General features: G+C 45.1%; 1 protein-coding gene across 36 annotated transcripts in view; it reads right to left on the bottom strand.

Annotated features, from left to right (window-relative positions):
* Nucleotides 1–997: 997 nt before the first annotated feature.
* camk2b1 (calcium/calmodulin-dependent protein kinase (CaM kinase) II beta 1) overlaps nucleotides 998–13,499 on the bottom strand; it is a 57,327-nt gene continuing 44,825 nt past the window's right edge. For 18 of the 36 annotated variants that reach the window (XM_062381424.1, XM_062381405.1, XM_062381409.1 and 15 more), the window contains 5 exons: nucleotides 11,641–11,689; nucleotides 5,203–5,278; nucleotides 5,012–5,106; nucleotides 4,239–4,472; nucleotides 998–4,083 (listed from right to left, as the gene is read on the bottom strand). In XM_062381424.1, coding sequence (XP_062237408.1) covers nucleotides 4,240–4,472; nucleotides 5,012–5,106; nucleotides 5,203–5,278; nucleotides 11,641–11,689 — 453 coding nt within the window. In that variant the 3' untranslated portion in view covers nucleotides 998–4,083; nucleotide 4,239. Of the gene's footprint in view, nucleotides 4,084–4,238; nucleotides 4,473–5,011; nucleotides 5,107–5,202; nucleotides 5,279–6,001; nucleotides 6,173–6,456; nucleotides 6,601–7,168; nucleotides 7,259–11,640; nucleotides 11,690–13,499 lie in introns of all 36 variants that reach the window. The other 18 variants (XM_062381388.1, XM_062381423.1, XM_062381396.1 and 15 more) reach the window with 2 other exon arrangements.

Genomic DNA, 13,499 nt, shown 5'->3' with positions numbered 1-13,499 from the left:
AACAGAAAGACGGATTCTATTTCTATTTAAACTGTCATTTTATTGATAACACCTTAACACATTTTTCTTGAAGTTAGAGAAACACGTGTAGCACGTAAGAGAACAGAGCAATAAGTCAAAGAATCAGAGAACTAGAGGATTAATATTATTATACAGAAGAGAAACCCAAACTGACAGGAAAAAAAGAGACGGATGGAAAACAGAGTCGACTGAAGAGAAACTGGGGAGAAAAGAGTGAAAAACACCCGAGGAAGAGAAAGAAACAACTCAGTGTTGTCAGTGCAACCAAGTCACTGGAGAACGAGGATGACTTTAAAAAACCCAGAGGAGGCAGATGTGCTTTATATCTGCACAGTAAATCATTTCCAGTCATGATTGTAGTTTTGATAAGCGACACAGGATCATGATCTAGAAGTGGTGTCTGTACACAGGTCACAACTGTGATTGATAATCATCATGGAAGCTGGTTTCTTACTCTAAACCTGGACGCTCTGTTGGATTTGCCTCTAAAATGAACTTACAGTGCAGCTAAGTCTGTTTGTGCTTTACTTTGTGAGACTGCGCCCCCTGCTGGAGCTCGTGTGCTCTTTGAACCGTTTTCTCCCCACGTACAAAAGGCAGAGTCCTGCACTGACAACACAGAGCCCCGTAGAACAGCATGCAAAACAATCTTCATCATCATCGCCTTCAACGTCGTCTTCCTCAGTGCCACAGTCATTAATATAATAATCATTAATCATCTGCGTTATATCATCTGGAGACAAAAATAGTTATATGCACTTAGAAAGCTGAGAAAATAGATAGAGAAAGGTCGAGTATACCAGCATTCAGTAGAAAAGGTGGAACCAAGTAAAATGGAAAACACCCAAAATAAAAAAAGACAAATGTCCTGTTGACTGTCATGCAAAGAAATCACTGTGTGCTCCCTCGTCTTTAAATATGTGACTCTTATGAAGCTGATGTTCAAAGGCTAGAAAACACGATAAGGAGAAGGATGAACTGTGCATGCTGCTAGTTCTTCTTTATTTTGTATGAGGAGGACGAGGTGTTTGTTTATCAGCACGATCACACGTGAACGCCCTTCAGGAAACCTTTGACCTTTGACCTTTCTCGATCAGACACGAAAATAAAAAACCTACATTTGATAAATAACGCAATGAAGCCTTTGGGGGGAAAGTTCACACAAAATCCTAGTCCTGCGTCGCATTACTTTTAAAGTAATAGATTACCACTGTGGCAAGGTGGTAAATTGGACTTCAGAGGAAGAAGAGGAAAAATAAAAAGGACATCGTAAAACTGAATAAATAATTTCAAAACCAGCGAAGATCTGAAGTCGCAGAGAAAAGACAAAAAATAAATTCACTCCATGTTGGTCGTTACAGAGAAAACACATGCAGGATGCAACTTGGGTGTACTGTCCCTTTAAAACCAGTGCTGTCCTGCAGGGAGCCGAGTCCCATGAACAACAGACAGTATCTGCACAAGTGCACGAGAAATAACTGAAAAACTGTCAGCACAATACAAATATTCTCTAAAAATAAATAAATAAATATTCCAAATAAATAGAAACCTGAGGACTTTTCCACCAATCACCGACTGCCCGCTCTCGCCACGTCTCGGTCCGACCACCAGGCGGCCAACGGTGGACGAGCAAAAGTTACGCTCCGACAAAATCTAAATTGCAGCAGAGTCTCCATCCTTATCATCCGTGGCCACGCCCCCTGGCACGAGCACTTAACATCACGAGAAGCTGATAAAACTTCACTGTGACACGAGTCAACGAGTAAAAACATGAGAAAATATCAAGTTCAAATCATGAGAAATGAAAAACACTGAAGTCCTGAAGGCAGCAGGACTGATATGTCCTCTGAAATAAAGCCTTCTCCTCTCATCGTCTGCTAAAAATCACACACCTCCAAAATGTAACATGTAAAAAAAACACACAATCAGAGCGATGGATGTTGCACACACAATAATACACCCTGTGGCGAAGGACTGTGCTGAGACGAGGAACCGCAGAGCAGAGCATCCCCGACATCTGCAGATACAACATCCTCCCACTTGTAGAGGCCTCAACCACACATACACACACACATGTTAATTGTCATCACTGATATGGACCTGTGTGTGTGTGTGTGTGTGCTTCATACAACACACAGCAGCTCCACTGTGGCTTCGGAGGCCAGAAAGGTCAAGGCCTCCGCTGGGATCCTTTCTTTCCACTTTAAAAAAAAGAACCGGCTGCCGAGAATTTAGAGAATTAAAAAATATCTCGACTTTCAATGGAAACGAGCTACAAGCGGGGTATTCAGCCGTTGCCTAGCGACTGCAGGAGCCACCAGCAGGGCACCCCCCCACCCCCCCCCGAGCATCTTTTTCAGCAGAATTAAAAAAACATCATCAACAGGAGGAGGCGACACCGAGTGGCTCAGAGGACAGAGAGGTTCAGACCGGCAACTAACTGAAAGTGCTCCTTTTTAAATAAAAAAGAAAAGTCTTAATATTAGCAAGATACTTTGATGTTATTGTGCTTATTCAATTATAGTTTTCATTGAGTCATGTTGGTATAATAAGAAATAACTTTATGCATTTAGTGTTTTGGGATATTGTTTATTTATCTGTTATTGAGTTGTTAACTATATTTTTAGACTTTCAGTAAGAAGACAGAACTCATTCATCATTAATTGTTAAATGCAACTATTTTATTATTAAAATATGTTAAACATTTGCTTGTTAAAGTTTCAAATACTGTTAATCAATTAAAGGCTAAAAATATCCTTTGAAAATTGAATGTGATCTTCTTAAACTCACTGGCTGAGATATCTCCTCTTTTCGACATAAAAAATACTTTCAGTCTATATAATGAGATGAGACCTGCAGTCGTATCCTTTTTGATTAAAGCAACATGAGTTGTGTCTTATCAAAGTGACATTCAAACACTAAGTATCTTGTAATATTAAGACGTTTTTCTTTGTTTGAATCAAAAAGAAAAAATTCCCCCTGGTGGCAGCGACAGTTCCTCTTCATCCTCACTCTGCTGCTTCGTCCTTTAAACCTTCATCATCAGCACATTCTGTCTTTACAGGATGGAAACGTAAACACACGATAAAACTCTCATGTTGTATAAGATGCGTACGTTTGAAACAGGAAGCCACTGAGCCTAACGAGACGAGGCCCCACGTCCGACAGCTCAAACACAAACAGGCTCCTCCCCCTGCACAGACTCTTCATCATCAGGACTCAGGACGTTACACACACACAATCACACGAGGACTCACTCTCCACCTTCACGTGACAATCATCAGGCACTGCTTCCAAAAGAAAACACCCCCCCCCCCGAAAACAAAATCAAAAAGATAAAAACATGTCGACCATGAGTTTGGGCGAAGTATCATAGCTAACGCACGAGAGGCAAATTACAAAAAAACTGCCAAATACCATTTTCCACTTAAAAGCCACAATAAAAAACAGCCACTGTTAATATGGGAAAAACATGCTTCCTTAAAAAGATCGAGAAAAAAAACACAAAAAACCTTCAACTCTAAAAACCACTGGCATCAAGATTCTGAATTATACAAATGACATATACATGTGTAATAATAATAATTATAATAATATAGTAATGATAATAATAGATTTTACTTAAAACTTTACATACTGTAATTCCAGTGCAGTGTTTAAGTGGGGGGATTCACAGGGGGGGGGGGAGGACAGAGAAGAGACCACAGGACAGAGGAATCACACAAGTGCGGAACCCCCCCCCCCCCCAACATCTCCCAGTGTGTGGGACGCTGAGTCGCTGTTTGAGGGTCGTCAGAAGGTGACGGGGGGGCAGGAGGAGTTGTCAAAGAAGAGATGCATGCTGGGGATGGGAGGCCGGGGCGTCCGTTTGAGGGAGGGGTTTGTTGTTGGAGGACGAGGGGGGGCCCCAAAACTGAAACTGTTCTTTTTGCTCTTCCTCCTCCTCCTCCTCCTCCTCCTCCTCCTCCTCCTCCTCCTCCTCCTCCTCCTCCTCCTCCTCCTCCTCCTCTTCCTCTTCTTCTCTCAGCAGACTCCTCACAGACAAAACTACGGGATTCAAACCTGAGAAAAAAAAGAAAAACAAAAGATGATGTTTTTGCAGACTTCAAATCTGGTTCTGTACTTTCCTCAACTTCCACTTATTTTATTTAATCACAGATCACGGTTTGCCTGCAGCGCCCCCTGCTGTGAGTCGTGGCGGTGGCCGTGGCCTGTACCTCACTGGAGCGGCGCGGCCGGAGCGCCTGAGCAGTGGAAGTGGATGTTCTGCCACTTGCTGTCCCGGCGATGCCAGACGCGAGTCTCCTCCGACTGGCTGGAGCGCGGCCGGCCCTGGCCGTCCACATACTGGGTCAGGCGGATGTAGGCGATGCAGGCGGCGTCCTCGCCGATCAGGTGGACGTGGGGGTTGAGGATGGTCGTGTGGATGGGTTTGCTGTTCTTGGCCAAAACTGAAAAAGACGGGGAGGACAAGAAACAATGAGCAGGAGGACACTGTGATGATTTCACTGATCGTCCTCACATCGACTCCTTCTCGTCTTAAACTGAAGGGAACCAGGATTTCTCCACATCTAGGTTCTAGGTTTTTCATAACCAGTAGTTCTCCCCCAGCTCTGGTCCCACTAATGATAATGTTAATTTAAAGTCCTACTATTTTAATCCTTCTTTTAATTCAGCCCCTTTCTATTCTATGATTGTCTGTTCTTATTTCTATCTTCTTTGTTTTGATATTTTTATTCATGCTTGAGTTGTCTCTTCTCTTCTGTTTAGCACCTCGGCTCAACCCCTGTTGTTTTCAAGTGTGATATATATAAATAAATCTGACTTGACATGACAAGCTTGTACTGTGATGAAGAGAAAACTGATAGTGGCACCACGCAGGAATTTAATGACAGGAACTTACTGAAAATAAAGATCAATAAGAGAAAGCACCAATAAGTTGGAACAACAAAACAACTGCAACAAATACCAAAACATTTAACGATCTTACGGTTCTCAAAGTAAAATCTGTGGAAGTCCATCCCCTCCACCAGGTTGCCCAGCGCCTCCGGCTCGAACGAGGTCAGCCCGTGGTCGCAGATCTTACTGAAGAGAAAAGATCCCAACAGGTTTTTAATGAAGCAACGTGTTCAGCACGTCAACAAGCAGAAGACAAACCCCACGAGCAAGAATCGAACTCACGCATACGCCTCGAAGTCTCCGTTGTTGATGGCCTCGATCAGCTGCTCGGTGATCTTGATGATTTCTTGTTTGCGCGCTGCACAGAACAGTGAGAACAGATTTTAAATCAATATTAAATAATACATTTTATTCATATAATAGTACATGTGAAGATTTGTACTGAGAAAAAACTGCAACTGGTGAAAATGTGATGTCAGACATATTCCAGCTGGTCTTGCTGTTTGTGTAATGAGCTGGAAAAAACATGTTTCATGGTGGAATTACTTTATTTGGAGGAAGGAAATGTGCAGAACAAAACATCTAGAGCCTTTGTTCATCATGTGATCCAGAACAAAACGCTTTGATAGGAGCACCCACTGGGTTTCTCCTCGTAATGTATTTAACCACGTCTCAACCAGGCAGCTAACGATGCATGAATCCCTCAGTCAGTGGATTCTTAACGCTCAGAGCCGACGAGCACACACGTCCTGATGCAACATCGCTAACGAGAGAACAACTGAACTAAATGTTCTTCACCCAAAGCAGATCAGTGACTGTTAAATTCATCCAGCTCTCACACACACACACACACACACACACACACACACACACACACACACACACACACACACACACACACACACACACACACACACACACACACACACACACACACACACACACACACACACACACACACACACACACACACACACACACACACACACACAGTAGCCTACACTAAACTCCTGAAAACGTTATTCAGATGAAGCCCCCGATCGGCTTCCATGCATCACGCTGCCTCGTGCTCGGTACTCACTCTGGGAGGAGGACAGGGGGGGGCTCGAGCGGGAGTGAGGGGGGGGCGGGGAGATGGAGTGTGCTGGTGGAAGGGCGGCCCTGGCGCTAGGGGCCGGCGCAGCATCACTCTCAGGTGCAGGGGCCACGGGCAGCCTGCGGACGCTGCTTACCAGGTCGGTGAGCCGGGACACTGATCAGTGCCCAGACAGGATGGATGGAGGATGGATGGATGGATGGATGGATGGATGGATGGATGGATGGATGGATGGATGGATGGATGGATGGATGGAGGGTTGATGGTGGAGGTGATAGAAGGCAAGAACAGGATAGAGTGAGAAACAGAGGAGAGGATACAAGTATGAAATAATGAAATCCCTTCAGGGAAATGTTACTGATTCTGCTAATCTATCTTAGCCTCTAGCCACTTCTCCTCTCTCGCCCGCACGCTCCCCCCTCCTGCTCCTCTCTACTCACTCTGCATGGGGGCGGCGGGGGTGTGCGGGGGGGAGGGGGCTGAGAAGACCGCGGGAGGCGGCGTGTTGGTTCTCCCTTCGCCGTCGGACGCCGGCCCTGAGCCCCTACGCACCGAGCCCAGCAGGTCAGCAAACTTTGCAGCGGCTGAGTTTGGGAGGGATGAAGAGGACGGGAGGGGGGGGGGGGGGGGAGGAACATGGGAGACAGAGCACTTGAGGGAACTGAGACAAGATGGCGACCACACAAGACAAAAGGTGAGATGTGTCAAACAGCACTGACGTCTGTGAATGAATCATTAGAGCTCTTCCTGTCTGAACACAGAGCAAAATCCATGCTTGAGGATCTAATGACGAGGATGTGACTGTCACCAGTATTGACTCGCTGTTCCACATTTATGCATAAGAGGGAGACAGGCAGTTCATCTCAACACATGTGGCGTGGGCGGAGCGGCAGGGAGGAAGGGAGGGATGAGGGAGGAGGATAAATACTACAAAACATCCTGGTTTCTTCATGCCGCCTTGTTTCTCTCCACTATTTATGTTGTTATTAGATGTTTTGGACGGAGAGAAAGACGTCCTGCTGGTTCTGATCTGATCTGAGCAGACGTCAGGGGTTTAGAGGCTTTGAGTGCGTGCAGGGTTTAGTCTGGTTGTGTGTGTGAGTGTGTGTGTGTGTGTTAGAGGCGGAGTCTGGCGAGGCCATGCTGACTTACAGTGCACGGCAGCCGAGGAACCCTGAGAGCTCTCGGGCTGGGAGCTTGTGCTGGACTGCGCCTTAAGGGAGCTGAGGTCTAAGCTCTTCCCTGATAACGTGCACAGAATGAGACCAAACACACACACACACACACACACGTACATGTATAAATGAGATGACAACTGTATTGCACACATATTGCACACGGCAACAGAGACAGCGGGGATGTGACAGTGAGGAATGATGGGAGCAGGAGAGGATACAAGATGATGAACCCACTCAACCGTCACTTCGATATTAAAGCTACTTTTCACCGACAATCCTCTGTCACTGCATCTCATTGGGAAAATAATCACTTTCCCCATTATCCCAGTTAATGGTTCCAGTTCAACTGCTGCCGTTACACTGAGCCGTTAGATTTCCAGCGAGCAGAGGATGGATGATTATATCCAGAGAGTTGGATGTTACTCATTACGGCTCGGCTGTTTTATCAGCTGGCACAGAAGGGGGGGGAGGGGGGGGGGGGGGGGGCGAACATGTCCCTGCAGGAATTTAAAAAGACAGAAGAACAGATGGCTGGCGGAAAAGAGATGACACATTAATAGAGGTATATTATTGCAGCCCCACAGGACTGTTTCATCATCCATCCGTCCACACTGCCTATCATTTGAGGGTCTCAAGGGGGGGGGGGGGGGGGGGGCTGGATCCAAGTGGTGGGCTACACCCTGGACAGCAAATCACAGGTCAAACTTAAAGAGACCACTCACGCTCACATTCACACCTAAGGTCGATCTAGAGTCGTTGATTAACCCCAGGAAGCTGCAGGACCCGGAGGAAACCAGAGCAGACACTGGGAGATGCATGTTCCACAGAGCTGGCCGGGATTCGAACCGGCACCCCTTCTAGCTGTGAGGCAAATACAACCAACAGAAAAAGGGTGGTTGGACCGACACGTGAACCCTGGGAGGTACAGTGCAGGAACATCCCAGGTTCTAATTCTACAGATGCCACGAGTACAAGAACATCCTAGTTAGCAGTTTATCAGCAGGTGACCTGATGGATTACAACTGAAAGATGATCACAGACTCAGATTAGATTAACGAGCCCTGTTGAATATTCCCTCGTATAAAAGCGTTGTGGGGCAAACACAACAGAAATGTGTTCACATGCTGTGAAATCCCAGCTCAGGTGTTGGGTTACGATCAGCTGTCCAGCTCTCGTTGACCTATCGGGACCCAACAAAGGCAAAGCAGACAAAACCCAGTTCCAGCCAGCACCAGTCCTCCCACACTCACCTGGCCCTGCTGGGTTTCTGACCGCGTGCTAATCCGCTGCTTGGTTTCTTAAGAGTCGGACCCTGCGGTGTGAGACTGACACTATCTGAGGGTGGCGCTAGCAGAGCAGTGAGTCCTCAGCACCTCTCTGGACACTGCAGCTCACTGTGGCAGGACACTTCCTGCCACAGACGCTAAAATTAGACACACCAACCCCTGTAGCCCCAGAGCCCCCATCAGAAGGTGCCCTTGCCCTCTCCATTCCTGCCAGAGGGGGGGGGGGGGGGGGGGGGGCTCCAATTTGGGACCTTGGAAGGGAAGGAAGTGGGCAGAGGGGAGGAGACCTTTCACCGTGGGTACAGGGGCAGTACAGAAGAGTCGAGAGGGTTCGTAATGAACTTTAAAAAAGCAGCTTGATATCTATCACTATCGCAGCATAATTATAAACAATAGCAATAAAAAGAAAAGTCCAACATACTCTAAATCTATATATTGCTACTGCATTGTGGGAGATTGGTGAGGAGGTACAGCCAACGATTTGTTAAATGTTCTGCTCTTTACCGAGAGTTTGTCAATCTTTCCTCATAAAGAAAAGTTTAAAACCTTCACTCAAGAAGGAAAATCTCCCTTTGAACTTAAAGGAATTTACAGTTTGACTATTATTGTAATAATTATCGATATCAACGGATTTTTTATCTTCCTCTGCAATATTGCCCCGCCCTAACAAATCAGCTATTTTATGACATTACCAGACGTGGGAGGGAAAACCTTCATTTTGAAAAGTCCTGCAGTGATTTAAAGCTCTTCTCTTCTCAGTGTCTCTTTCACACTTTCACTCTGCTCTGTGTCTGACTGATACATAAAAATGCCAAGAGAGATGATCAAATGAAAAAGATGTATCCCTGACACTGAGTAGATTCACTGTGTAGTTACATTCTTATTTTATTGTCACCATGTTCACTGGAGTTGTTTTAAGAATAAACTAAAGCTTGGCTGTATGAAAAATTTAGATATCAACAATGCAGAAAGTGTTTTCCACATAAATCAAAGTTGCTCCCGTAGAGAACTGCTTGATGAATCGTAGCACTGGTTCATTTTCTCAGCCAGAAAATTGGTGACATAGCAGCAAAGCCTCTAGAGGGAGGAGGAGGAGGAGGAGGAGGAAGAAGAAGAGGAGGAGGAAGAGGAGATGGAAGCGCACATTCTGTTCTGTATGCTGGGCACTGGAATGATGCGTTCATGACCCGATTTAGATGCATTGTACTCAGCTCAGATGAGGAGAACACGGGTGTTTGAGTGTGCTGGCAAATATACACACACACACACACACACACACACACACACACACACACACACACACACACCAATAAAAAAGGCCTGACACAAAAGCAGTTTTTGTGAAGTTATCTGCTCATAAATGTGTTGTATCCAACACATAAACCTCTTTCACAATCCCAGCAAAACACAAACACACAGACACACACATATATATATACACACACATACACAAAGCAACTGCTCAACTCTGCAAGCTGATACCTCACACAGGCACATCAGTATTTCAGAGGTGGGTGTTTCTCAGTATTAAGGTTTCAGCCAAATGCCAACACTTTTGTGAAAGCCAAACCACAACAGTGTTACAAGGCAGTTTACTTTTCACAGACACACACACGCACACACAAACAGACACACACACACACAAAGCAGTAATACATCCAGAATCCATGAGGGGTCAGAAAGCAGTTAGCCGTCTGGGCCTGGTGACAATTGCTGGTGACATTTACACCTTCAACACATCAGGTGTTCCAATAACTCTCATTTAAAACAGCATCAAATAAGAATCTAGCTTGTATTGTTGTGATCATAACATGTTTTGGGGATATTTAAAAATTTTCTGTAAACCATTCTTTGTTCCACCTTGAACTTGCAAACTTTGAAAGTAGTCAAGAGACACGATGACACAAATAGCTGCTCTGTCAGGAAATCAAAACATCTCAGAGAGAGAGACCCAGACATCCCATAATAAACCATTAGAAAGTCAAAGTCGGCCACGATCGAGAGCCTCATCTCCACGGTGCATCTTCACCCTCAGGCTTGTGATGGTGCAGCAGAAAGAAAGAAGCTCCAGCAGCCGTGAGGACTCAGGACTTTCTGCACGCTCTCTGTGTAACTATGCAATTTCTACTCTTTTCAAAAATTGATTGGCCACAGCTCCCAGTTTCATTCAAGTCAGACTCATTCAGGGCCTCAACAATTATGTCGGTAACAAAAGAACCACTTTCACTGTGAAGAGAAGCTAAGAATCCATTTCTTCTCTGAATGGTAATAGCAGAGCTCGTCAGAATCCGCCTTCACAAAGAGTCTCTTCTGCAATCAGCGGATTCCTCTCTTCTCCCCGGCTCAGCGTTCTAACCGCCGACTGTCATACACGTGTTTTTAAAAGCCTCTATTGTGTGAAGGGAGAGAGAGACACTTCTGAAGACGACAGGCGGATAGTTGTGAGGCTCTGTGGCTGCAGCAGAAACTCCAAACAGCAGAAGAGACCTTTTGCTTTAGATCTCTAATCCAGGGGTCTTCAACGTTTCTCAGGCCGGGGAGAGATGGAGCAGGGACCCCCTACTATATGTATTGTCTAAAATTGTGTTTTATTTTAAACCGGGCCTAGTGCCATATATAAACATAGCTACCCTGTTATTGTGCATTCAATACTAAGCTATTCAAATATAACATGGGTTCATATAGTCATGTTTTTAATTTAAACATGCTAGGTAAAGGGTGGCCATGCCAATGCCATTTATAAACATACATCTTGCATAAACCCCTGAGCTATTAAAGTAATTCACAGATTCATTTTTTTTTATTTTAAAAATACATGTAGAAGAGACAGTGAATCCTCAAGCCATCTGTGGATCGCACACATACTCCCACATTCGTGAGATGTCGGACCCTGATGGGTAGCACACAACTTATCTAACCTTGGACAGATGGAGGTTGTTGGGCAGGGGGTCAAACCAGCCTCTCAATATGTTGGATGCATGTTAATGTATATTTAAAAAATTGGTTAGAAAATAAATCAAAAATTATAAAAAAATTAAAAATTGTCTAATCAACCAAACATTTAGCGACCCCCCTGCATTATCTCCGCGGACCCCCCAGGGGTCGCGGACCCCCTGTTGAAGACCTCTCCTCTAATCGATACTCAATCCTTGTTTCTTACCTTTCACGTCCTCGTCCTCCACGGTGGTGTTGCTGCTGTCCGACGACTCCTGGAGATCAGACACACTCAGTCAGTTTGGAACATGGCAACAACACAGGCTGTTTAGAAAGATGGACGATAACCTGCCTCGTCCATGTTAGTGGACGGGACATGGACTTCTTATCAAACTGATGCTGCTGTTTCCAGTGAGAATGAATTACCTGCTATGTTAAAACGTAAGACGGTTGTTGTTTTTGTTGTTGTTTGTCAGTAACACTACAGAGGAAGGATGCAGTAGGATTTATTTGATGTGGATCCATGTATTTTTTGCGATATAAGACGTTTCTCAACATCTCTGATGATTTCTCAGAGAATGATTTATGGATCTTGTTGAAGAAAAACCTGATATTTATGAGTGTGTGGAATTTGGGGCAGATTTAAACTCTAGTGGATTTATATGTGTTTTCATGAGGGGACTATTGGGCCGGTGGGCGGAGGTGTACGCTCTCTGGAATGCTAATCCTAATGCTGTAGATGTCGGTGTTAATAACTGGGATATGTAAGCAAAATGTCTGGATTAGAAGATGCGTCGTCCATCTTTGTTTACAGTCTATGAGTCGCACTGTAATTGTGCTGAACACACATGAAGACGCACATCAGGGAAGTGGTAAACACACAGTCAGGACAGCAGGGGGCATATTCACGTCTTCACAAAACTAAATCTGAGGACAAAGTTCATTAGTGACAATCAGCTGCACCTCTGGAAACGTAAAGTCAAACCATGCCGTCTAACCCACCCCCCCCAATTCCCCTCCTCAACAACACTGAGTCCATATTCCTGACAGCTCTTTTCTTCTTCTACTGTGTTTATGTGTGTGCATCACGACATGTGGACGAATGACGTCGGTCCTCCACAGGGCGCTCTTTCTTTTCAAGTCAATGGGATGTGCTCCATCCGTCTTCAGTATCTATACTAGCAGTATTGATCCTCAAAGGGCAACTGGTCGTCGTAGGAGGGAGCTGGAACCTACTGGTCTGTCCTACTGGTCGTCTCACTCTTCACAGGCTTTCACCAGAGGAGAGGTTGGCTTCTAAATTTCCAATTAGCAGATTAAACGAGCCTACATTCCCCTGCGTGTCGAGTTGAGAAACCCATTGACCCCATTATCGGTGCACACGTGCACGAAAAGCTTTGGAAGCAAAAAGCCACAAGAGCAGTTTCAAATCCTTTCCAAAGATCTGCCTGTCACCTGCTGAGGAGAGTGAAGTGTTTTTGAGAAAACGTGTGTGAGAGAGGGAGCGAGAAATAAACAGAGAGATCATAAAGAGTGGGATTACACCTCCAGCTTGTTTTCTTCTGTCTGATTCATGGAGACATTCTCTGTGACATGTCACTTCTTATGAGAGCTTCTGATATGTGAGCTATTCTTTAAGGATCCAGTCAAGTTCTGTTGTTTGACATCATGATTGACAGGTGAGACTCAAATCCAGGATATGTTGGCTTCATTTCCGGATGGTGGGAAGAACTGGAGATCCATCGTCCATCTTTGTGTTCAGTCGATGATTTAAAAGTTGAAAATGGAAGGTTCTCTATTGCCCAGATGGATTGAACTTAGCAGGTGAGTGACATTAAGCTGCTCTAAACCAGCCTGACATGCAAACATTAACTGTTCTCAGTTCAGTATTTGTCTAAATAACTTTCTGATTCCCTATGTAGCTGCTTTTTGTGCTGCTGTTGTAACCAGTGGACTCTGCTCTGAGGACGGAGCCAACATCTAATGCAAAGATCAACCAGCTGTGATGTAAAACCTGCGTTTAGCTACAAAAACAAGTTGTTTTCCTTCATATCTCTAACTCTCTCTCTCTCTCTCTCTCTCTCT

This window comes from Platichthys flesus, chromosome 3, assembly GCF_949316205.1.
Source record: "Platichthys flesus chromosome 3, fPlaFle2.1, whole genome shotgun sequence".
Classification (NCBI taxonomy): Eukaryota; Metazoa; Chordata; class Actinopteri; order Pleuronectiformes; family Pleuronectidae; genus Platichthys; species Platichthys flesus.
Note: the sequence above shows the minus strand (reverse complement) of the source record. Positions and strands in the feature narration are given on the sequence as shown.